Source organism: Orbicella faveolata, unplaced genomic scaffold, assembly GCF_042242905.1.
Source record: "Orbicella faveolata isolate gen_17 unplaced genomic scaffold, um_ofav_v1 contig_48, whole genome shotgun sequence".
Lineage (NCBI taxonomy): Eukaryota > Metazoa > Cnidaria > Anthozoa > Scleractinia > Merulinidae > Orbicella > Orbicella faveolata.
This window is the reverse complement of record NW_028301578.1, coordinates 640,595-667,693: the sequence shown is the minus strand read 5'-3', so window position 1 is coordinate 667,693 and position 27,099 is coordinate 640,595. Positions and strand designations below refer to the sequence as shown.

Genomic DNA, 27,099 nt, shown 5'->3' with positions numbered 1-27,099 from the left:
TCAACGATCCCATCTTTTAGGCCAACATTTTATGGATCTTCAATACTGGTGAGTAATTGGAGCGTACGTGTGTGGATTTGGTATCCGTTAGCAGATCATCTCCATCCCAACGAAATTTCACGTACATTCTCTTTCATCGGATGCTGTATAGCTGCTACCGAGATGGGGTCCTTGGTAATTTAATATGCGCCTTTGTCGAAAAAAGTCACCATACTTTTCATGAAACCAACACCATCAATGTACTGTACCACGACTCCGAGATCTTTTGGATCATAGTGGGCTCTACCAAACTTTAACACACCAGAAGGGTATTTCAGGATCCAATCCATGGTAAATAGGATGTCGTTACCATGGACCAAGTTGGGGAGACGAACTTTCACATCTGGTAGCGAGATGCTAATTAATCCCACTTTCCAACTCGATCCTTGCAACCTGATGGGGTGGGGTAATCGAATCTTGAAATGATTGCTTTGGTTCTGCGGAAACTCTGCGCGATTGCTGTGACTAGGTAAGGTGATGTAAAACTCCTCACTCAACCTCAAAGCTTTTTCACGTCCTTCTTGTCAATCCAACTGTCGTATTTATCTGACCAACCTTTCCAACGTACCAAGACTTTATTTCCTTTTCGCTTCACGACCTTGTCCACTCGGAATAAATCATCCTTTGACACGTTCACTTTTTGTAAATCTTGTTCGTAAAAGGTACCCTTGGGCAAAGTTCCATCCAACTCCTCAATCTTGTAAGTGGGAACCACACCAGGTATGACACGTTGCACGACAAATACTTCTTCGGTCCATCCTGGTAAATACCCTTTCTTAAACTGTCGGAATTTCTTATTCAGTCTCACACTATCCTTTACTTTCAATGACCCTTTCTGCGGTTTTCTGGACAGACGTTTACCGTACATGCGATCCCACACTTCTTTTTCATTCTTGAAATTCACTTGGTTAGGTGCCATGCCGATGGTGTGATGGTAGGATGCATTGTATCCTTTGACCAAATCTGGCAACACCGGTAAATAGCCGAGGGTGTTCTTGACCGTGAAATATCGATACAACCTTTCCTTGAAAGTACGATTAAAACGTTCCACGATACTAGCTTTGGTATCACCACTGGTCGAGAAATGGTGAATGTTTTTTTGTTTTATCAAGGCAGCAAACGTACTATTGTAGAATTCCTTACCATCGTCGGTTTGTACGTTGATGGGTTTTCTACCCTTGGCACGTTTCAAAATCTTCTCAAAGGCTTCGGTTACTGCTTTTCCTGTTTTAGTTTTGATGGGTTCCACCCAAGCGTACTTGGAAAATGCATCGATCACCATCAGTAAATAACGCATGCCTTTGTTGTATTTGCATATGTTTTGTATTTCCACCAGATCGGCCACCCATTGTTCATCTATGTTGAACACCAACACAGGTAAGGTAGGGAAACGTCTCCTTCGGGTTTTGTGAAGCGTGTAGCCCAAATCCTTTTCCAACACCTCTCGCACTTTTTGGACGGGGAGTTTTAGAGTTCGGGCAAAACTGGTTACCCCACCCAAACTACCCGGTTGGCGAGGGTCGTGATAAGATGCTAGTAACTTAGTGGCTTTTGATTTCTTCATAGCGTCGCTAACTTCAAAATGCAAGCCTCGACGAGGTCTGGGTGGTGTTCTCGGATGGTCAGGAACCACTCGTATGCTTGGGGTTGATGTTTCAGCCACATAATAAAGATGAGAAAACGAAAGACGTTTTGCTTTACGTCTGTGGCTTCGAATTCTTTGAGAGGGTCAGCACTGGATGCAAGAGGAATGACTACCCCTTGTGCATGTTTGAGATACGCTCTTTCACACACTCGACACAACCAATACCAATACAAGTGACTCAACATTGTGTCTGCAGCAAAATGAACTTTATTGATACACTTTCAATCCTTTATACAATTTAGTTTACAGTATCAAATGGGTGTTCTTCTTTCTTATACAGATCACAAGTGTCCCAAGCCGTACTGGAATATCGGCAGCCTCCCCGATTACATTCTTTCCCTGGATTCCAGTCTCTGGCTAATTGGTAATCGTCTGACTGATACAACCTATCTTTCTCCACAATGCAATCTTCACACAAATTTGTGTCCAGCAAGAGGTCGAACCTTTCTTGCCACAAGTCGACTTCTTTGACCATCTTACAAACTAGTTTGTACAGTTCGTGACAAACTCCTTGGTGCGTCGCTTTAACTGTCATTTCAAACGGAATTCTCACTTTTTGTTCCAAGTCTTCTGTGATTTGCTGCATTGTTCTAATGGGTCTTAACAGAGAAACAAGGGCAACGCGCATCGGATACGTCAAACCTACGGTGGCTGCAAACATGTTGGTATCTTCAGACAACTCAGGGGATCTGTCGCACACGACAAAATCAAAGGCTTTCGTACATCTATCGTACATTACCTCATACCACTCTGAAGTAAAGAGAAACACCAAGCCACTACTTTTCATCCGTGGTAGGATGCAGTCTTTCCACTCGGGTCTTTTTTCTTCCAAATCTGTCTCCGACATACTTTCACCGTTCTGATTATAAAACAAAAAGTCAAAGACGAACAGGATGTCAATCAACGTGTTGGTATCTTCTGGCCATTCTTCCCAACGGACCTTGACTTGACCGTCGATGATCTGCTTGATATGACTATCGTTGTTCTTGTTCGTGCAAAACTTCATGATGTTTCCTAGATGATTCAAACACTTTGACTGCTGACGGCTAAGTACTGATTTGACTTTTATACGATATGGATGTGACGTCATCTGGTTCGCGACTGGTGTATCACATGTTCATACATACATTAACGTCATACTTTTCCTTATTTGGTCACAAAGTCCTATGATTGGTCAGTATAGTAAAGGTGGGAAAACACAAGACGCTGTCAAACCAGTTTGACGGCGTCCTTCACAAAGGTTGATTTCCTTATTTGGTCACAAAATCCTATGGTTGGTCAGAATAGTAAAGGCGGGAAAACACAGGACGCTATCAAACCAGTTTGACGGCGTCCTTGACAAAGGTTGATTTCCTAACTTGGTTACAAAATGCTGTGATTGGTCAAATATGATGCCATGCTATGGAAAAGTACTGAGCGGTGATTGGCTGATAAATCCCATATAATGTGTGGACCTATTCATTTCTTTACTCGCAAACATCGTTTGGTCTGAGCGCATCCAGAAGAAGAGAGAAGAAAGAAAAAACAATATGACAGGAGAACCAGAAATGATACAACTTGAAAGTGATCATGGTGGATTAGAAGTGCAAGATACATCATGTACCTCTTTCCAACCTGGAAATGTATCTCCTTGCCGTTATCCTATCACAAAATCAAAAAGAAAACGAAAAATGGCGGACAAAGATAAGAAGGAGAAGCAGGTGAAGAAGATCAAAAAGGAACCCGAGGAAGGTACAGAAACGTTACTTGATAAATGGTTACATTCGTACAAACCATCAACCATTGAGTTCAACAAGAAAGTAGTGGTCAAGACCATAGAACCTCAACGAGAGACATTCACTACAATACCTTTAAAGGGTGTCTTAAAACAAACAAAGTTTAATTCCAAGTGCAAGGTTGACTTTAACTATTTTGTAAAAATCAAGACCATTTTAAAAAATGGTAGACTAAGTACGCGACAAAAGATTCGTTGTCTAGTAGAGGAAGAAGACGTGGAAAAGAGAGACAGTTTCTTCAAGACAAAGAGAAAGCAACAAAAAGAACGCATGAGGCAAAGACATTTACTTAGAAGACAAGAAGTTACACCAAGGCGTGTTAGATTAGTAACACATATTTTAGAAACTTTAAAAAAAGTCAATGTTTAAATAATTTTTTTTCAATAGTGTCTGAGCATATTGATGTGGTGATGAGTAGCGAAGACTTTAATGCTGATGAATTCTTAGACGGTATTACTAAAGAGTGGAACGATTTACCGAGAGTCGCATCGTCTGCCAACACCTTCGGGAATTCGCCACCACCACCACCACCACTACCAAGACCAATTACAAGAGTAGATACTGAGATCTTGTACCGTTGCCCACTACACGAGTCTAAGGCTTTACAGAAGAAAAACACTGTCACAAAGTACGGAGAGTGGGAGTATTACAAGTGTCCTGTTGCCAAGTGTTTCGTGTCCTGCGGTGCGGATCGCGTAGAGTGTTACATAGACTCGACAAAACGTCAATTGCACCAGTTCTACCTCGAGAATGAGTTGGACAAAATGCAGTGCTACTGTGAACTTCCCTTGAGAATGTCCCAGTCTCAATCTGAAAAAAACCCGGGACGTCTCTTCTTCATTTGTCTCAAACGTAACTGTAAGTTCTTCCAGTGGGTCGATCAAACCCCGAGTAAGAAAGTGAAAGCCTGGTTATTAGAGAGCCAACACCCCTCCAATCACGCAGGTTACCCACGACCGCATGAATTATTCAAACCCGACAGGCAGAATTATGTGTCCAATTGGCTAGGACAATTGCCCTACAAGAAGCTATCTAACCGATTCTGCGATGAGCAGATAGTGAGAGATCACGTGATCTCCGAACCTGGCACCCCGTTTGACCAAGAGTTGTGGGACGAATGTCAAAAGGTCAACATCTTCTGCGTAGCAGACCATCCCGACATCATTGAATTTCCGCGGGAATTGAAAGGGCGTCTTTTCGATCCGAAAAAAGAAAGGAAATTTCGTGAAGACTTGTATACGTTACGCGTCATGGCCAAGGTCAGGGAACAAAATAGAAAAGGTCGTTGGAGCTGCGATTGTTTCGCTGGAAACAGAAGACCGCGCGATCATTAGTCTCCAGTGTAAACTAGAGCAATCAAGATAATTCACGTCAAGAACGTTGATTGGTTCTAAAAAATACCATAAAATTAACTCTAGAGACATTAAATTTTCAGTCTCGAACAACATGGCTTCTGTTAAAGACAGCTTATGTCTCGTCATAGACTTAGAGGGATTCTTTGTGCAAAAGAAATTTCAAGTGCGTGAAATGGGTTATTACTCTTGGAATGAACACTTTGGACGCCATGCTTTCTTCCAGCCAGCAACACTCAAAGACTTGTCTCACAAGGATAAAAAGACAGTGAGCTTTGCAAAGCATAAAATACACGGACTCACTTATCAAACCCGTTACCAAGAGAGAGCTTATGAGCAAGATCAAGCAGATATTGTCTTACTGCGCTTGTACAACCAGTACAAGACGGGGAAAAGAACTGTAGTAGCCTACAAAGGAGGTCATGTTGAAAAAGACTTGTTAAACAAACTGAGCATTTCTTGTCTCGATTTAGAACCTTGGGGTTGTCCCAAATACGAACAGTTAAAACAAACGATCGCAAAACCGTTAGCGAGTTGCGGTTTTCACTTAAATGATAATATTCACCATTGTTCCATGACCGAGTGTCACGCGTTTTAGTTATGGTTTCAAACTTATGTCATGTAAATAATCAGTTTCCACGTCCTGTAATTTCAGGGAAAAAATTGATATTAAAGTAGATTAACTTTAAATTTGCGTGATTTATTTGTTTATGTTAGAAACCAGGCTTTTTACTCGGTCGACACGGAAACGAGATTAATGACGTCATTCCTCACCCGTCAAAGGGAGCGGGGCTTCTATTACCATGGATACGTCCAACTCAAGAAAACATTAGAACTCTTTCCCATAACAATACCTGTTGATAAACATCACTCGCTGGAGGCTTGTGTTATTATTATTCAATAAAAGTTGACAAAGTAAATATCAGACTCTGTGTTCATTTTAAAGCAAAGTTTATTATCAAAATCCTAGTTACAATGTGTGAGCTCTAGTAGCAACGCGCCCGAATTATGTTAGAATCGATGCGCCCAACTTAAGAAACATCCATTGAATGAATTACATACTCGTTATTTAAATGCATGTCGGTTGAAACAGAATACAATTCTATGATTTGATTCACTTCCCATGGAAATAAATAGTAAACAAACTCTCGAAAACGAATGTTATCCCAAAGGTTATTTACATGGCAAGTCGCAACATAAAAAATTACATGATAAACATTCCTATCAATGTTTTGGATGACACTTTCTAAAACATTAAAAACCGTCACAATGTTATCCGTACTGATATGGTAGGGAAAATGAAACTGAAACAAAGCAAGAAAAAACTACATTAATATAATGCTTTCTAACCTGTAATCATAAATGTCGCGCTGGTGATACACTATAAAAATACTGCAATAATTTTGAATTTCCTCGGGTAAAACATAGTCCAGAAATATGCGAAAATAGACTCGATTAAGTTCTGTATCAGCGTCACAAATTGCTAATGTTATCATAACATTAATTTGAGCGAATGCTGAATGGATCAGACCATATAAGATTCTCTCCATCAGAAATCGAACATGTTCTGCAGGAAGCGGGTAGCCAAATTCGAACTGAAGAGAAAAAAATCGTACGATTAATGTTTGGCATTCGTAAGCACGTAGCAACAATGTGTATGTGGAATCCTTTTGACTTTGTGCCACGCGCACAAAACTAGCGTCGGTTTATCACTCACTCACTGGACGCACGTGGTAGTCAAGTCAACCTTAAAACTGACATGTATATATATATAAAAATATATAAAAAGTCAAACTTACCGCGTTAATTCGTCGTTCGAGTCCTTCCCTATCTTGTATCGCTTCTTGAAGAGCGTTTATTGCTCGCTGTCGCGGTGAAACCTCTCTGTTACGAGGTTCATTAAGTTCCACAGGTGGGAGTTCGTCACCTAGTTTTCTTCGGCAGTGGGGACACAGAGGCGAGTTTCTTTCCCATTCTCTTTGACAACTGCGGTGGGCGAACTTCTTGCAGCATCGGAAGCGTAGGACATTTCCTCCGATAATATTGAAACCATGGTTCTCATCGGTCAAACAGAATACACAGTGTTTGTCGCGGGCAGTTTCCGGCACTATTTCTGCATGCAAACCACGCAGCCTTCGGGATTGACGTTGCGCCATGTTTTTGCAATGAAAACTGTAAAATACTCTGGACTTGATTTCACTCGATTTGCGTGAAGTAATATTAGCTAGCGCGACGCTTATTTCAAAGTGACGGATTTTTTTTTTTCAAAAGGACGGGTTTTTCAAAGGGACGGTATTTCAAAGACTACCCCACCGTTTATGCCGCCATAATGCACTAATCTGATTGGTTCGACAGAGCGTCGCACTATTCTGATTGGCTCGCTAAACATAGATGGTACATGTCACTCAACTTGGGTGTGCTCATAAAAGATCAGGCATAGTAGAGAAAAAATATTCTCATTCTCACTCGTGGAAAAATGGCGGTCAGTTTTGAAAACGAGTATGTTATCCTATCTCACGACCATGCTGAGCACATAATGAAAGGCACGTGGATTTGGATAAGGAACTCAATGCATCCAAATTCCTGCGGACGTTTAATTTAACGTCAACTGTGGCCTTTCTGGCAAGAAAAACTTTCGTCGATAGTGACGATTATGAAATCGTCGAAGAAGGTTTCAAGACGGGACATGGCTACTATTACATGTACGTATTCAAAATGAAGAAAGTCATCGGAGTCTGTCCGTGGGGTTTTCCCACGGACGAGATTTGCGTTTATTTTTCATGGAAGGAATCGTACGGCGACAAATTCCACGTCATTACGGCGTATCCGTTCTCCAGACCTTATCACGTCTTCTTGAAGCAGAGGAAGCAAGGTATGGCCACCTATTAAAATCCTACAGACTTTATGTAGGTAAGAACCAAACGGCTCTTTTAGGAGCCACCACATTAATAAAAGTCAATGGTCCAACATGCTTTCCCCAGTTCTTTTAATTTTGTGCTCGAGCACGTGGAGACGCGCACTTATTATTCACAAAATCGATTATCGATTATCAAAACTGCAGCGTTGACAGCGTCCTCAAAACCAGCAATGAATTTGATTGATGAACCACTCTTGGCGGCTGTCCGTTCTATTGAGAACGCGGACCAAGACAACGATTCTCACGAGGTAATAAATATAACTTGAAATTGGAGTACATGTCGGGCAAATACAAATCCGTACCGTTATTTTGAAATGGGTCGTTGAAATTGAATGGAAAAGATAACTTCATACTTTAACTTACATGATTTAATCAGACCTAAAATTTGAAGACGGCTAAGGACTTTGAAAAGAAATTATTTTGATTTTGAATTAGGTCACTGAAATTGAATGGAAAGGATAAGCCTTTGTGCTTTATAATACCACTACATGTTTTAATCACAACCTGGAATTTCAAGGAGGGTGTGAGCATTCAATAGAAGTTCTTTTGATTTTGAATAGTCACTGATAATGAATGGAAACGATAATGAACCTTTGTGTTTTTTATATCAATACGTGATTCAATCAGACCTGGAGGTTGTAGGCGGTTACGGTTTTTGAAAAGAAGTTCTTTTGATTTTGAAAAGGTCGCTGTAATCCTTTATATCAGGTCTGGAATTTGAAGGCGGTTACGGTTTTTGAAAAGATGTTCTTTTGATTTTGAATAGCTCGCTGTAATCCTTTATATCAGGTCTGGAATTCGAAGGCGGTTACGGTTTTTGAAATGAAGTTCTTTTGATTTTGAATAGCTCGCTGACGGACTTGGAAACGTTCTACCAGTATAACACAAGTAACACTGGACGGATTTAGGATAAGCAAAGCTATAGCGTTCGTCCGATCGTATTTTATAAACCTTAAAGTTACAATGGAACCGTTACTCCTAAATTTAAGTTTAGCGCGATGCAAATAATTTGTCCCATTGGCCGCGGGGATAACGAAATTTGCATACGAGTTGAAAACTTCACGCAAGAATGTGACAATGGACTATTATCTTAAACGTTGAATGATTAGACTCTGTTAGCTTAACTGAATAGGCTATTATCTTTTAAGGCGAATTGAACGGACGCTAAAAGACTAATAAAGGCATTTGTTTTCATGCGCGTTGTGTAATTGTTATTCATTTACAGGAAAATTAAATTAACAAACTAAGTAAACTTTTCGGGTGGTCTGCGTGTGTGAATGTAATTATGATAGATCAATAACGTCATATGTTACTTGATTGGTGGTTGAAAATATGATGTCGTTTTTGTGCAATATGATTGGATGTTGGAAATGTGCTGACATTTCCTGTAATATGATTAGTTAACGACACCAATAAAGTTGGGACTCGCTAGATAGAAATCATTTGCAGATGGTGGACTGTTGACTAAACTTTTGTTTCTCTGGATAAGATTTTCGCCCCATGTCGAGCCACTTTGGGGATATAAGCGATGAAGAATTGTTGGAGGCCATTATTGCTATTGAGAATGGACCAGAAAACAGTTATTTCCAACAGGTAAATTAAATATGTTGTAACAAAAATACATTTCGTGTACTTAATGTGTGATGAACCGGGTTATTTATTTTATTTTATATTTTCTCCAAGATTCTTGACGACTCTATCGATGATACGATTTTGTCAAATGTCGCCGAGGCTACAGAACGTCAACTCTCTAATCAAGAACAAATGGGGGGAAGTCTTGCTACCACAGAACCTGGACGCTTCGAATTTGTACTCAACCCGTACGTAGATAGTCACAGCAAAAAAATGGGCGTTAGAGAGCATCACTACACCTCCAACATTCGTCAGGTGGGACAATTTATACCTCAACAAAACTTGGCAGCAGCAATTGCTGATGGATTACATAGAACAATCCAAAATTTGATTCTCCGAGACAGGATACCAGCGGCTGATCGTGTCTACTTCAATTTAGCCAGCAATCGCTTAGTCAACAGCTATGCTTATCGAGGATTACCGGCGGGGGAATGGTTAAATGGTAGCGATCGTGTCGACAGTCTGCTGCAGCAAATGTCACAGGTGTTAAACTCAAACGAGAACTTTGAAATGAATGATTCGTTTCAATTATCTTTTACACACGTTCGTACATCTCCTCGCGGTAGCGGTCAGAAACGAAAATTGAAACCTGGACATTCTAATCCAGAAACTTTCAAACGTTTGAAAGGTTCTGTCATCAGTATCGATAACAAAGATGAACTATGCTGCGCCCGCGCCATTGTGACAGCTAAAGCTAGAGTGGATGATCACCCTAAATGGAACAGCTTCAGAAGAGGTTACTCTATCCAGAGAGATGAAGCAATCAAGCTGCATATAGAAGCTAATGTAGAAATGGGAAAACGCGGTTACGAGGAACTCACTAGATTTGCATTGACGCCGTCCTTGTACAATTATCAGCTCTTACTTGTGGACGCTACCCGAGGTTATAGCGTGACTTCTTTTGGAAAGCCTCAGGAAAAACAATTGGTACTGTTGTATGATAATGAACACTACAATGTGATCACTGCGTTACCTGGGTTCTTTGGTAACAGGTGTTTCTGCGCAAGGTGTCTCAAACCCTACAATAACGAAGGTCAACACGCCTGTGAAAACAACCCTGATCATTGTTCTTCCTGCTTACAAACGGGATGTGAGGACTTTACAGAGGCCAGGTGTCGTAATCAGCCACCAGCTACACCCTGCGGATCCTGTAAGCGGATGTTTTATCGTGATGTTTGTTTTCAAAATCGTCTGACGAAATCCTACAAGGGAAAAACCGCTGACTCCAAAAACATCAGTGTTTGCAGTCAACACCGCAATTTCGTAGCTGTAAAAAGTTGTTGGTGGGTCTCAAGAAGCAACAAGAACATGAATGCGGTTACATAGACTGTCCCTCTTGCCACGAGTACATAGAGGCCGCAAGCCACCGACGCTTTATTCAGATACCTAAAACACCGGAAGAGCTAACCGAAGAGAAAAAAGAAAAAAAGAAGAAGAGAAAAAAAAAAAAAAAAACGCAAGCGACGAACCGACGCCGAAGCAGAGGATAATCGTAATGATGATGATGATGATGATGAAAAGCCTCCCATTCTCGTTTTCTTCGATATTGAGGCGATGCAAGACACTGGCAAACACATCCCTAATCTTTTAATAGCGGAAACTGAGGATGATAATTGTCCACTCCACTTCAAAGGTGAAGATTGCATTCGCGATTTCCTGGAATGGCTGGATACGATAACTGAAGAAGACACGCGCAATGTAACTGTTTTGGCCCATAACTTTTCTGGCTACGACTCCTATTTCGTCGTGGAGGAATATCATCGCCAACACAGGGTCCTCAATCAAATCAGAAATGGAGCTAAACTTCTCCAATTAACCTTAGACAATATTAACTTTATTGACTCTGTCATTTTTTCAAATGCCGCTTTCTGCATTTCCAAAGACATTCGGATTGACAGAGTTAAACAAGGGCTATTTTCCTCACCTGTTTAACACGCCTGAAAATCAAGACTACGTGGGACCAATTCCCGAGAAAGAATTTTACATGCCTGAATCAATGTCTGTCAACGACCGTAAAGACTTCGAGAAATGGCATGATAAAGAAATAGCTGAGAATGTAGTGTTCGATTTCCAGAAAGAATTGCTGGAATATTGCGAGTCGGACGTGAAATTACTGAAGGAGGGATGCTTTACTTTCAAACGGCTTTTTGAAAAAGAGACAAAGTTTGACCCCTTCAGTCATATTACTTTAGCTTCGGCATGCAATCGAGACCTGCGACAAAACCGAATGGAAGCCAACACAATTGCTTCCGAGCCTCTCCACGGTTGGCGACTAAAAACAAATCAGTCGAAAGTTGCCATGGAATATCTACTGTGGCAACAAAGTCAGATCAGTGGGAGAATTCAACATGTTGGAAATGATGGGGAATACCGTATCCCCAACAGTCGCTACACCGTGGACGGCTACGATGCAACTACGAACACCGTCTACGAATTTCAAGGTTGCTTTTGGCATGGCTGTCGTAAATGCTATCCCAACAGATCCGAAACACACCTTAGATTAGAGCATCGCTGCACTGCCGACGTGTATCTCTGCACTCAGGAAAAACTACAACTCTTGCGTGACAAAGGTTACAACGTCATCGAAATGTGGGAGTGTGATTGGCGGAAAATGAAAGAAGAAAGGCGGGACGTCAGGAACTTTGTAGCCAGCCTCGATTTGGTGGAGCCACTAAATCCCCGTGATGCCTTCTGCGGCGGACGAACAAACGCTGTCAAACTCTATCATCTGGCTGACATCGCCTCAGGAGAGAAGATTCATTACTATGATTTTACATCTCTCTATCCGTTCATTAATAAGAATGCTGAGTATCCTGTCGGCCACCCTGAAATTATATTTCAGTCGGAAGACACAGACATCCAAAATTACTTCGGGATTGCCAAGGTCACAATCTTACCTCCAGAAAAACTGTTTCATCCAGTACTTCCGCTGCGTGAAAATGGTAAACTAACATTCCCGCTATGTAGAGCCTGTGTACAAGAAGAGATGGAAAAACCAATGCTACAACGGTCCTGGGTTTGCAGTCACAGCGACAGTGAAAGACAAATTACAGGTACATGGTGTACCCCCGAACTGAACAAAGCCGTTGAGAAGGGCTACAAAATAACTTACATTCACGAAGTGTGGCATTTTTCTGAAACGAGGAAAGGTCTCTTTAAAGACTATGTGAAATACATGGTTAAAGATTAAAGAGGAGGCAAGCGGCTGGCCAGCTCATGTAGGCGATGATCCCGTCAAACAGCAAGAACATCTGAGATCCTACAAAGCGAAAGAGGGCATCGAACTCAACCGCAACAACATTGAAAAGAATCCCGGCAAATGTAGCCTTGCAAAAATGATGTTAAATTCCATGTGGGGGAAGTTTGGCCAGCGCACCAACAAAACTCAAATCAAAGAGTTCGGAGATCCTATGAGGTTCAGTGCATTCCATGAAAGTGATGCAAATGACATTTGCTACGTGAGTGTATTGTCTGAAGACATCGTTGAAATTCACTATAAACTGAAATCGAATGACGAACCTGTCTCACCAAACCTCAACATTTTCATCGCTTGTTTCACGACATGTTGGGCTCGACTTCGTTTGTATGCAGCTCTGGACATGCTACAAGAACGAGTACAGTACACAGACACCGACAGCGTTATTTTTTCCAGTTTACCTCATGAAAACAATCCTCCCCTTGACGACTTTCTCGGTGATTTCAAGGACGAGTTGGGAGAAGACGACTTCATCACTGAATTTGCGTCCGCGGGACCGAAAAAGTATGGTTACCTCACGAAGAAAGAAAAAGAAGAATGCAAAGTGAGGGGAATCTCTTTAAACAGTGAAGGTAGCAAGCAGTTAAATTATCAAGTGTTGCGGCAAAATGTTTTAGACGAAATTCAACGCCCTCTCGAGAAAACGCGACAAACTGATATTTACAAACCTTATCACATCGTCCGAAACTCCAAAGAGTACTCACTGACCACAGTCTCTCAGACGAAAAAGTACCAGCTTGTGTACGAAAAACGAGTGATAGATCCCTACACCTTCAAAACATATCCCTATGGCTATGAAAGAATAACAAATGAGGACGTGGACATGATTGAACTGTTGTGCCATTTGTAAACACTTTTGTAAATAGTTTCATTCATAAGTTGAGCGCAATCCACTAGGGAGTTGCACACGGCTCTGTCCTGTGATTTTAGGGAAACCTTTGATATTAAAGTTAATGGTTAACTTTAAAATTGCGTGATTACTTTGTTTAATTAGAAACCAGGCTTTTTACTCGGTCAACACGGAAACGAGATTAATGACGTCAAAGGGGGCGGGGCTTCTGGTTACCATGGATACGTCAAACTCGAGAAAACAATAGAACTCCTTTCCATAACAATACTTTTTCATTTGCATCACAATACCTGTCAAATCCGTACTGGACTAGCCCATACCACTACTTACAACTTACAGCAACCTCCAAAGCGACCCACGTGTTATTGTTTAGAGACGAGCGAAATTAAAACGATGCAAAATCTCTTACAGCATGGCTTCAAATAAGGAAGACTTTTAATGGATTCCAATTGAAAATAAGCTTATATCCCCGAGGCAACTTGTTAATTTTCATAGCAAACGCAACAACAAAAGTCACTTACCACAAGTTGGCAATTCAGTTCGGCCAGTGTAAATCTTCCAGGCAGAAACTTGCAGCAAAAGTTGTGAAGACTGAACTAAAGTAATATTTTCGATAGATCAACGAATCAACCACTTCTTTCCGCTGGGTTTACTGTTTTGTAATTTCTCTTATTAATAACACTCGGGCACGTTTGATTTCTCTCGTTCATCACCTGACCAAATCATGTGACTTTTGAATTTTCTTGCACGGCTGCACAGCATCACGTTCGCGCGAATTTTGAACTTGTCCATGGGGACTTCTGCAGTCTTCTGAATCAATTTGTCGGGTACTTTCGCCTCCTTTCTATAGCCCTCGTTAGCTTTGGTTTACGGCATTGTTCGATATTATTTCACCTCCTTTCTCTAGCCCTTGACTCGCTATAATTCACGGCATTGTTCAGTACTGTTTCGCCCCGTTCCTCAGCGCTGGCCCGCTCAGCCTTTTTCGCGATCTTCTTCGCTACTTCTTTGCCTGTTAATTCTTGCTTTCTGCTTTTTGCTTCAGTGCAACCCTGTCATAAAAACATAAGATCAACCTCCGCTATCGTTTTTCTTTAAAAATCCCGCCAAGAAAAATGGCATTCTTCCGCTACAAACCGAGGGTGCATGTCTCTGTCAACCTATTAGCTGGAGTATGGCCGCCATCTTGCGCGACCCCGTGGTCGTCGTCGTCGTCGTCGCGCGTACGCGCCCACGAGCAATACCGCTAACCCTGATAACCATGAGAAAATCAACTCATGGGTTTCCTTTTCTTCCCTATATGGGTATGGGGCTCCGCTTGGCGGCCCTTCGGGCCGCCGGAGCTCCGTTAAAAATCTACGAATTTTTTTCTTAAAGATTGGTGACTCCGTGGATAGTTTGCTTTTTAGCAATACTTTGAACGCTGTTATGCTGTAGGATTCACTTTCTCTGGCTGCAGTATAGATGTAGTAGCGGGCCACTATCAGGCAAAGGTTGACAGCGCGGAAAGATCGCTTCTCGGGGTGATGTGCATATATTTTAGCTTTGTTCATCAGAGCTACCTTGGGCAACTTACAAGAGTTCCACCAAGAGGCAAGATGGTTCCAGAAAGACTGGACGTGCCGACATTCTACGAACAGATGCTCTAGGGCCTGTCTTACACCACACAATTGACATTCACCATTTTTGATAATTTTAGCTCTGAAAAGTTTGTCGCGAGTGTAAAGAATATGGTGGTTTGTTTTGAATTGAAACATCAATAGTTTTATGTTTTTGGTGACTTTAAACTGGACAATGTATAACGCCGCGATGCTCTGATCAGTAAAACCGGCCTTAATTAGGCGAGCTTTGGATGTAGGTTTTTGGAACGTTTTGGAGACGTAAAGTGAGCGTGCTTGTCGACAAGTCCAAAATAAAATAATGTTTAAAGGGTGTGTCGACTCTCCTGTATTGACTGATTCGTTTTCAAGGTCGTGGTTAAAGACTTCTTTCCAGTACTTTGGAATGGCGTTGAACAACCCAAAATAACGTAGAAAGTTTGTTTTTATTTTATACTTCTTCCTAAATTCAGGAAAGGACAAGAAATTTCCTTCTTCGTCCAGAATATCTGATAGGGTCTTTACTATGGCATTGTACCATTGTTGACAAAAAATGGATTTTCCGCCGATTGTGATAAGATGATTATTTCATAAATCTCATTTTCTATGTCTTTCTTTGTTGTAGGAGTGTGTAAAATATTCTCTTCCCAAACATTTAAGACGTCGCGGAAAAAAGTGGTAGGAAGGACAATTCAGGCAAAGTTTTTAAAGAAGACTTGCATTCCAACAGCAGGGGGCCACCTACGTGATGTAAAAGATCAAAAAGTATTGTCTTCGAGGACTGCGTTTGAGGATTAAGGAACCGTTTTACCCAACCTGCTTTCAGAGATTTATTCATAATTTTAAAGTCAGGGGTATTAAGTCCGCCGTCCTTAATCTTACCAATCATTGTCGAATGCTTAATTTTAGGCGGGTTGTGGTTCCATACGAAGCTAGAAAGAAGCTTACTTACTTACTTGGTCAACAAATCTACTGGGTACGCTGAGAACTGAGGCAATAAAAACTGTCTTTGAAAGAGCTAAATTTTTGGCAATGTTTATGTTCCCGATGTTAAGACATTTTTTAGAGCAAGCAATCTTTTTTCAAAATTATTTTTTGCGGATATTTCCGAGTCGCGGAAGACGCAAACGCCCAGACACTCACACTTAATGCCAAAGAGGTTTGTGGGTTGTAGACTGTTTTTTTCCCAACCACATTGCCTCCATTTTTGCTTTGTTTAGTTCTAATCCCGAACACCTTTTAAAAGCCTCTAATTTCTAGAAAAGTTTTACAACTGAATCTATGTCGCGCACGAAACAGGAGGTGTCGTCTGCATATTGTGAAAGCTTATACTCCTTCCTTTTAATATTTATACCCATTACCGACTGGTCATCTCTTATTGAATTTGCTAAAATTCCAACAGCAATAACAAAGAGTATGCCGGAAAGCGGACACCCCTGTCTAACGCCTCGTTGTAATTCAAAAAAGGGCGTTGCTTAGCCATTATTAATAACGCAGCTTTGGATGTTGTTGCAAAAAGTCTTAACCCATTGTCTTAAAGGCGCGCCGAACCCAAAAGTCTCTAGAGCCTTTAGAATGAAGTTCCATTTTAAGCTGTCAAAGGCCTTTTCAAACTCTAAAAACAATGCTATGCGTGAGATTTCTAACGTATCCGTGCAATATCCGCGATTAAACGTACATTTTGTCCGATAAAGCGGCCTTTAATGTAATCGGTCTTGTCTCTATGAATAAGACTTGGTAGCACTTTCACGATTCTGGCAGCGATTGCCTTGCTGGCAATTTTGTAATCTGTGTTTAGCAGCGAGATGGGTGTCCAGTTATTTAGAAAAACTTTATTTTCATCTTTTTTGGGAATTAGGGTAATTATTTCCCTTTCTTGCGAAATCGAAAGTTCACCGATCTCGAAGGCGTAATTGAGACTGTCGACTAATTCCTGTCCTAATAGCTCTCAAAACTTTCGATAAAATTCGGCAGTGAAGCCGTCTGTGCCAGGAGATTTACTCTTGGAAAATTCTTTTAGAGAGGCATGACATTCTTCTTTTGTTAAGAAACCGTCACAAGTGTCGGAAAGTTGGGCAGTCAATTTTGAAAGGGTCGGGCTTTCAAAGAAGTAATCGAAACAGGTGTCGTTTGGGTTTGTGCAGGTGAAAGTGTAGAGGTTTTGGTAGCACCTGTGTTCCTCTTTCAGGATTTCGGTGGGGGTAACCAGAGAAAGATTTTCGGCTTTTAGTTTTGTAATGCATTTATTGGAACGATAACGAGTGCTACGCTCTCCTTGCTCGCAGCATCTTACTTTACTCCTAATCATGGCGTCTTCTGTTTTGTGTATGGAAATCTGTTCAAGGTTCAGTTTTACCTCATAAATTATTTTTGCTACAGTCTCCTGTCCAGGGGTCGTGTACATTAATTTGTGCAGTGAGGAGAATTGTTGCTGTAGCACAGCCGCTTCATTCTTTCTGTTCCTTGCGATTTGTTTGCAATAACATTGTGAAGCTTCAGATTTCCATTTCCAGCATGTCCCAGTAGAGCTTTTTATCTTGCAAGTAGCTGTATATTTTGTCTCCACTTCACAACGAATGAAAACACAGCTAATAGGCAAATAAGTTTATTTGGGGAGGGCCTGGCAAGGACCAACCCAAACTACGTGACAGCAACTACAAGAATAAGAATCTACACAAATCATCCAATAACTGTTTGTCAGACAGGTATAAAGTGCTATCGCCGACGACTTGTACAATCTGTCCTTGTGGATTCTTGTGAAAAGCTCATCTTCAGAGTAGATGTGAATACAACTGATGCATTTGACGACTGAGCTCATTTGTTACACATACACGTAGGACGCGCACAAACATAACTTAAACTAAATGAGCTTTACATCTGACTGCCATTATGGCTAGAGTGTCCACTACTTTGCACCAAAATATCCTGCGTATACAAATATAACGTGTTTAAGGTTACAGAGCAAATAAATTTGCACACAACTAGCTGACAGCCTGGTTTGTCCACAACTTTGGACCAATCCCCATTTACAAACACATCACGCCAATCAGGCTGGGGTGTCCACAACTTTGGACGAAAATCCCGATGTACATAAACATTTCATGCCAGTTAGGCTGGGGCGTCCACTACTTTGGACCTCACAACCCTATGTACAAACACATTACGCCGCTTAGGCTGGGTTGTTGACTACTTTGGACCAAAAACCCCATGTACAAACCTATCACGCCACTTAGGCTGGGGTGTTCACTACTTTGGACCAAAAAACCCCATGTACAAACGTATCATGCCAGTTAGGATGGGGTGTCCACTACTTTGGACCCATAAACCTCATGTACAAACATATCATGCCAGTTAAGCTGGGGTGTCCACTACTTTGGACCGAAAACCCCATATGCAAACATATCATGCCAGTTAGGCTGGGGTGTCCGCTACGTTGGACAAAAACCCCATAGACAAGCATATTATGTCAGTTAGGCCGGGTTGTCCACTTCTTTGGACCAAAAAACCCGGCAAATTGCAACTATATCGTACCATTTAGGCTAGTAGACTAGAAAAATTACAAGTACAGAACGCTAAAACAGAGGAGGATAATAATAACGGAGCTGAGCAACCGCTAACAATAGAAGTGCGATAAGAACGGAAGCCAGAAAAAACTGGCCGTAAAAAACCCATTGAGAAAAAAAGCAGGAAATCTGGGTAGGAACCATGACTCATGCTCCGGCGATTGGTAGCCTTTCGTACGGAGGCTTTACGAAGTTAAGACTGTCGGAAGTGTAGTAAAAATACCTGAAAAACTGAAATGAGAAAACGGAGCTCTGAACGGGGTTGATTCAGAGGCCTAAATGACTATCATGTGCTACACTCCCCCTTATATACCCCTTCCGTTCTACCCATGATGCACCGGCCTGGAGCCCATGCTGCGTTATGTCCCGTGCCGGCAAAACAGTTATTTCGGCCTTCTTCGTAAGCTCATTCGTCAGAAATAACATTTTTCCTCGTACTCCAGAATCGTTTTACTCAATCCCTTCACGAAACAATAACCATTTAGAAGTGAGTTATTGAATTTGAAAAAAAACCAGGACCTCTCTAAAAGAAATCGCCTGACTGGATTTTGAACGAGACGGCTGAATGGTCAGAAAACGAAACCGGAGTAATAATACATTCTTTCACTTGTGGAAGCATATGTTTTGACACCAACCAGTAATCGAGCCTATATTGAATTGCTGATGAGTTCTGTTGCCAGGTGAATAGCGATTCATTAAGATAAAGTTTCCCCCAGAGATCCAATAAATTGAAAGAATTGCATAGATTAAGAATGGAATCAATTAATTGTTGTTTTTGCTCCGTAGGTCGTCCGCCTTGTTTGTCTTCTGGTGTGGAACAACAATTCAAGTCGCCTCCTATCATGATGTTCTCGTCGGCATATTTTCGCAGGCGTAATTTTAAAGTTTCAAAAAATCCCAACGCTCGAAGCATAAACATTGGTAAAAATAAACCTGAATTCGTCGATTTTAGCGCGCAAAATAATTAGTCTACCTTTCTGGTCAGTTTCATGGTTTTCCACTTCAACATCAAGGGATGGATTGAACAAAACGAGAGTGCTGCACTGTGTTTTGTTCCGTGGGAATAAACCACCTTGCCTCCCCATTCGGTAGACCGTATTCTTTCCATATTTCGTGAACTATAAACCTCTTGGAGAAAAATTTCTTGGAACCTGCGCTCATGTAGCCATTGATAAGCATGCCTCCTTTTACGCGCATTGTTTAAGCTCCTGACATTTAACCGTGGTGCAAGACAAATTGTACGCCATAAACAAAGATGAATGAGATGATTTTAGCATATACATACCTGCACTTCTACTTTACACTGATGGGCGAACGATCTTGCTCAAGAAATGGGAGTCCAAGCGTATGATCCATTGAGCTTTCACACTGGACATAACTTTAACCTTAATAAATAATATACATAAATGCATATATTTATACACTAACACATAGACACTCAAACGCATAAGCTTACTAAAGAGCCTTTTGTGGCTCAGTCGAAGGTGAATATAACGCCAGTAGTGCTTTGAGCTACGAATAACCTTACGAAGTAGACCTAAAAGGGAACGAGCAGGAGCCTGACACTGACTCCGAAGCCCACTTATCTTACGTTTTGATGACTAATTATGGCCTATATAATTGTCCATTAATGTAAAGCTTATCATACACTAAGCTGGCGTCGTGACCGCTTTTCTTTGCGTCCTTTAATATGGGTACCAAAAGCTTCCTTTTCGCAACAATTTCTTTAGGGAAATCACGAGGAACTGCAAAGTTTATGCCACGGAGATTCTTTGCTTGTGCTAACACAAATTCTTTGTCTTTGTGGAACGTAAATTTGGCAATGAGAGACCTTGGCTTTGAATCGTTGGAGTTTGATTTTCCGATGCGATGGACGCGCTCAAACGAAATCTCTTTTAAAACTTTCTTACTTAGTTTCAGTTCCACTTCCACAAACCTGCGTAGAACTTTTTCAGATATTTGGAAAGACTCATCTTTCTCTTCAGGTATATTAAAGAAGTTCATGCAGCTGTTTCGGCGGTTCTGGCTTTCCAGTTTAACCGATCTTAGCTTTTCTTCATTTACTTGCTTGGTTAGCGACTTCACACCTTCTTGAAACTGTTTGATTGCTTTGTCTTGTGCCTTAACCTTCTTGTTGAGCTCTGTGATCGAACTCTAAACTGATTTCTAACTCCTTTTTCCTCTCTCTCCGATCAATCAGGGTAATCTTTACCACCAGACCATCAATAAGGGTATTCTTTACGAGCAAACGATTAATAAGGGTAATCTACCTCCAACCGATCGCATAAGGGCAATCTACCACCAATCAATCAATAAGGGTAATCTTTACCACCAAATCATGAATAAGGGTAATCTACCACTAATCGATTAATATGGGTAATTTACCAGCAAACGATAAAGTAGGGTAATGTTTACCACAAAACCATCAGTAAGGGTAATCTACCATCAACCGATCAATAAGGGTAATCTACCACCAACCGAGTAATTAGGGTAATCTTTGCCACCAAACGATCAATAAGGTTAATTTTTACCACCAAACCTTTGATAGGGGCACTCTTTACTATGAAAAGATCAATAAGGACAATCTACCACCAACCGATCACATTAGGGAAATCTAGCACCAGCCGATCGATAAGGGTACTCTTTACCACCAAACGATCGATAATAATGTTTATCACCAACCGATCAATATCGGCACTCTACCACAAAACCATCAATAAGGGTGCTCTTTACCGCCAAACCATCAATAAGGATAATCTACCACCAACCGATGAATAAGGTTAATCTACCACCAACCGATCGATCAGGGTAATCTTTACCACCAAACGATCACTAAGGGTAATGTTTACTACCAAACCATTAATAAGGGTAATCTACCACCAACAGATCAATAAGGATAATATACTGTCAAACGATCAATAAGGTTAACGTCACCACCGAACGATCAATAAGGAAACTCTTTGTCACCAAACGATCAGTAAGGGTACTTTTTACCACCAACACAGCAAAAACGGTAGCTTGCCACCTACCAATTAATAAGGGTAATCTATTATCAACCGATCACTAAGGGTAAATTTATCACTAAACCATTAATAAGTGTACTCTTTACCACCAAACGATCAATAAAAATAATCTTTACCACCAACCAATCAATAGGGGTAATCTACCACCAACCGATCAATAAGCGTAATTTTCACTAGCAATTGTTTAATACGACAATCGTTTTCGGCCTTCCAGGGTCATCCAGTCTTGTTCCGTTAAAATAATGTATGTTGCAGTATAAAAATTTTAACTGGCAGTCTTATATCGTAACACATAGAGGGAGTAAGTATGGTTCATATGATCTTTTTCGACAAATATCACGCCGGTTAGTCCACAGGGAGCACACAATCTTGTTGAGTAGGAAGAGAGTAAATAAAGAAATGAAAAGAAAGAAACGTTTAACTTTGTCTCCTCTTGTCATCTTTTACGGGACCTTACAGGGAAAACCGCTACCTATATGTCCGCAAAACCCTGTAGCGCTAAACTCGTCCCTAGGCCTTTTCACAGGGTGCAAAATTTTTGTTTTGGTTTACATGCTCAAAAAGATTGTGAACTCCCTTTGATGTGTCCCTAATGTATACCGTGCGTTCCCTGCATCTTTACCAGGGGACAGCCAAGCCATCATTTTAAAGGGCGCGTCCGGTTACCAAGTAGCTTCCCCAGCTTCTTTTTTCTCTGTGCTAACTGGGGTGGCCAAGAATTAATTGGCTGGCTAGCTTTTTGGTTTGTTTGTTTTTAGCAAAGTGAAAGGGAGTACCCGTTAATCCTCAAATTAGTGCACTCCTCCAATAAGTTACCTGTTCTAATAAGCGCCTCTCCTGTCAGCCAAAAGTTAAAATAAGCGTCCTGCCCTCGAATAAGCGCTCCCCGTCCCCTCCCCCCGTTTTGTGGGCGAGTAATGAGACAACAAAGGATGTAGAGGTTTCGTCGTTTAGTATTAGATTTGTACATTGGTTCAGTTTGTTAACACGATAAGTTTGGAAAAACAGCACAAGCACTAACGCGATTTAAACTTGAGGATCAGCTTTTATGTCGAGAAACAGCTAATGCTGTTGATTATGCGCAGATGATGTATGATCATGTCAGGCCACGATTTGTGAAAAATTTAACAAGCGCCTGCCCTTCCCCTAGTTTGAGCGCCCCTCGAATGAGCGTCCCCCGTCTCCTCCTAGATTCGTGGATTTACGATATCCGAATTCTCCACAAGTTGAGTTATCAAGACTGTATTTTATTTTATAACTCCGCATACAATCTATTTTGTAATATTTATTTCAGGACATTTCAGTACGCTTAAGGGCAACGAATTGTGTAGCAAACCATGCTACTGAACTTGTGTTTCCAACTGCCGCATACTGTTCTTCGGTGGATGTCGAACTTGCAATCTCTCACCCACCAAGTGCCGTGATTTTCTCGGATCTGTAAACTGTATAGCCACTGTTGTGGATTGCATGGCAGATTTGGAAACCAGTTACCGCAAAAGCCAATATGTGCAGGAATGGTTCTGGCTGTGAAGAGAACGCATAAAAATAATAAGTGTCCATAAGGTGAAAATTATTTTTAAATATTTAAAACATAAATTGCTTGAGATACACGATTCCAGGATTTGATACATTTAGGGCAAAAATTGACGATTTTACAAGCCGTCAAAGTAGTGCCCTTAAAATGGACAGATGAATGAGTCGATTTTACTCCAAAATAATGTGGATAAGGTCATTTTTTTTTTTTTTTTTTTTTTTTTTTTTTTTTGACCCATGCCATTCTACACTGTAAGCAAGGAATTTTTGGAAGGGTGAAAACCGGACAAACAATACAGCCAAAAAGTAATATTGGCGTCTTATACATTTCTCTTGCTTTCATTCCGCCATAAGGACGCGATCTTCCGACACCAAAATACCTCTCAGTTAGTACGCGTGCTGTGATTGGTCAATTTAGCGGGCGGTATTCTACTGTACGGCCTGCTAAAATTTAAATCTGTTCTTGTGGCAAAATGTTTTTCAATTTAATGCCAAGTGCTCTTATTTTTTTTTTTTTAGCAAGTAAAAGTTTAAATTTACTTTTACTTCTGAAATTGTGTATCACAACCTGCTAACTAAGAGTCACTTAAGGTGGCTGAGCACAGTTTTCGATACCTGTGTTTCATTCACCTTTTTCTCTGAAACCCTTGATCCCTCTGTCGCCAAAAATGGCAGCAAGCAAGGTAACAACACAAACTTTGGGTTTCTGATAGTTAAGCTGACGTATGTACCGTTACCATGGCAACATAAATAAACAAATACAGGCCTTTAAAGTCGGTTTCGTTTAGTTGTAGAAAATCTATTCATTCGATTTTCTTTACAATTTGCATGGAACTAGCTTGTACAGATACTCACAAGTTAACACCATTTTGATACTAACCTAACAGAGAGATCTTTAATTATCACTTGTTGAAGGTTCACTGGAATATCTAGACTTTCCTTTGTTAAAGTTCAATTTTTTTCCAATACTTCAGTTGCTTATTTCCGTAAGTATTTTCGTGCCAAATTTCGTGAAATCTAATGAGTATTTCCGAGCAATCAATTTTCCATTCAATCACAATTTTTTGACTTACTGCGTATGCGCTGCATTTAACTGGGTTCTTTCGGTAACAACGAAAAATCTGAGAATTCCTGGGTTCCTTACATCGTTACCTCTTCTAACATATCTTTGTAATAAGAGATTAAAACCATCAATACGCTGCGTTCAATTATGAAGAAAAATAGCACAGATTGGGGGGGGGGGGGTGTTGAGTAAATAAAATGATTGCTCTATTGACGGCATGTTTGTTTTTGGAATCCTTGTACGAGTGCTGAATCGAATGAGCAAAAGCGCGCTCGAAAACTGTGTTCGGCCACCTTAATAACGATTTTACATTGACTCGTTTTGTATTCGAGGTGCGTCAGAAATTTGAAGCCGTTCCACGTGAACAGAAATCGTTACCGAACCCGTCAGACACACAGTAGAGATATAATAACTGTCTTACTCACCTCGTTTTCTCGGTCCGTAATGAAAGTTTTGGATCCTTGATCTTCCCCTTCGATTTATGGCCCGCACGCTAAAATTCGCGCTTTGGCCATTAAGCGATGGGGAAAAATCTCGCTTTGTAACTTACGTCACGGCCCTCGAACGAAGAGGTATGTATTTTGACTTCGCGATTCGCAAACTCATTTTTATGACGAAGTGACAAAACTGTGAGGGTTTGTAAAATCGTCAATTCTCTCATAAAAGTCTCAAACTTTGGATAAGTGAATTTCAGATAGTAAGTCTTTAAACTGCACCCAAAAAAAAAAAAAATCCGTTTACATTAATAATCATGCGAGTCTTATGCGACCACAGTTGGACCACAGTTATAAAATAGAATTAACAAAGTGCAAGAAATATAATACTTAAAAAAAGGAATTGATGCTTCCAACAGATTTCATCTTCATTTATTTTCTTGTCTAGATAGTGCTTACCAGAACGAGTTTGTCCATCGTCCCTGAAACCAGCTGCCGAAGAACTCAACATACTCATGTCAACTTCTTTCAAACGAAAGACTGGAAACTCTCCACAGAAGTCCTGCACAACTTGTCTGAGGAGAGCTTTGTCGACCTCAGTAGTCATATACGCTCGTTGGGGCAGTAACCAATCAGCGTGCAGGGATCATACCACGTGACCACTATTTTCCCATACATTCTCTTAAATTTGTAAATCCAAGATGGCCGATATTCGCGAAACCTGGCGCATGCGCAGATGGGACAACCTGAAATCGAGGTTGTGACGCGCATGTCCAAATAAGGAGATAGCCAATCCATGAGATCGAGGTTGTCCCGTGCATGAAATCGAGGTTCGGATGGGAATAAAAGGGTTTGCGTGAGTGTCGAGTGAGTATTGTTGTTTTGAGCTAGGCGACTAGAAGATGTCTTCAGAGGAGAGCGAGACGAAGGTGGAGGTTTCTGAAGAGGAGAAGATAGAAGAACTTGCCGCGAGGGTGATGGATGCTGTTCATGACGGTATTCTTGGAAAGATAATGAAATGCGCCGTTTCTCACGCTATGGATGTCCTCCTGAAGAAAGAGGTGACGAAGCTGGCGGATGAGGTGATGAGGTTCAGAAAAATGCTGTCTGAGAAGATGCTTGCTGACCAGTCCATCTCGTTTAAAGACCCCGTGTGTTTGGAGAAGTTGCCGGAGGGATTTGAGGACGGATGGGAAGCGTGGAAGAGCAGTTGGGACAACAGAGACGAGTTGGCGTACCGTGCATTTGTCAAACAAATTGTAAAAACACCAGAATCAGAGTGAAAAAACATTTTTATTCATGCCTGTAACAAAAACTAATAAAGATCCTTTAAAGAGAGAATGTACATGGTTTGTTGCGTGATTTTTTCATCGTCTCTATAGGGAATAAAAAAGAAAAAAGAATTTTAATGCCCCGACCAGGAATCGAACCTGGGTCTTTGAGGCCACAACTCAACGTCTTAACCATTAGACCATCGAAGCGCTTACCTCTTTAGGACTTGGTTTTGGGGTTGTCATCGGGAGGCAGTCCGAAATTCACGGCTTTGCAATGAGGGCAGAGTCTTTCGGAGGGTTTCAACCGCTCAGTGTGGAGGGCTTTACAGGTTCCGTGAAAGAATTGGTCGCAACAGGGTGTCAGGAGGTAGTCTCTGATACTGTGTTTGAAAGTGTATCCTTCCTTGCACCATAGACATAGGGGGTTAGGAAATCGAGACATGGAGTCTGAAAAAATAGAGCAAAAACAACTTTTTATTGGTCATTCCACTTATTACAGGGTGGGACATGTGCACGGTCCTATTGACCGGCGCCCTCTTTTTCTTCGGGATATCAATCAATGAACGATTTCACGTGATTGACACGTGACAGGACCTGGTTGTAACCGTTTCCCAGGAAGACGGGTTCGTAACATTCGGTTTCCAGATTGTGGTACATGCCGTAGATGACCCCGCAACAGGTGGCGTAGACGCACCCTAGTCCCCATTCTTTTCTGAGTGGTCCCGTGATCGCGCGTACGAATTTGGTGTGGGTTCCATTTCTGCTTAATTCTAGGATCGGTTGGCGGCAGCAGGGTCTCAGATGTTTGCATACGTGGCAGTGGAGGGGTGGTTCCATAGCTAAAAATGAAGCAGTTGACGGTAAGTGTTGCGGACCCAGTCTATGTGAATCACCAAATCATTGGTATCGTCCTCGTCAAGGACCCCCAACCTCTCTTCCAGCCCCAAAAGATCTAGTTGGTCCAGGGCCACCTCGATAAAACCTAAAAGTTGTTCTAAGTCCCTGTACAAAGGGGTCTCTTCTTCTTCGTCGTTCATCCACTCTCTCACCCGCTTTTCCCAGGTAGTCAACTCTATGTTACACTGCTCTAATATTTCCATACTCAGTCGGTACCTTGAGGAGCCACAGTCTTCTATAGGCGCTCA

The 27,099-nt window shown here is 41.3% G+C and overlaps 2 protein-coding genes, 1 non-coding gene and 1 pseudogene across 3 annotated transcripts; all 4 read right to left on the bottom strand.

Moving 5' to 3' along the window:
* Positions 1-1,922: 1,922 nt before the first annotated feature.
* On the bottom strand, positions 1,923-3,197 carry LOC149095821 (uncharacterized). The gene has a single exon (XM_089281711.1). The coding sequence runs from the start codon at positions 2,772-2,774 to the stop codon at positions 1,923-1,925; it is 852 nt and encodes a 283-aa protein (XP_089137837.1). The 5' UTR covers positions 2,775-3,197.
* A 10,287-nt stretch (positions 3,198-13,484) lies between these two features.
* Positions 13,485-15,953, bottom strand: LOC149095820 (uncharacterized; annotated as a pseudogene).
* A 6,923-nt stretch (positions 15,954-22,876) lies between these two features.
* On the bottom strand, positions 22,877-25,392 carry LOC149095819 (uncharacterized). The gene is made up of 2 exons (XM_089281736.1): positions 25,140-25,392; positions 22,877-23,174 (listed from the first exon to the last, which is right to left on the bottom strand). The coding sequence occupies exons 1-2, from the start codon at positions 25,285-25,287 to the stop codon at positions 22,960-22,962; spliced, it is 363 nt and encodes a 120-aa protein (XP_089137862.1). The 5' UTR covers positions 25,288-25,392; the 3' UTR covers positions 22,877-22,959.
* Positions 25,393-26,089: 697 nt separating this feature from the next.
* Trnah-gug (transfer RNA histidin (anticodon GUG)) lies at positions 26,090-26,161 on the bottom strand. Its single transcript has one exon. It is a non-coding gene; the product is annotated as a tRNA-His (tRNA).
* Between the last annotated feature and the right edge of the window lie 938 nt (positions 26,162-27,099).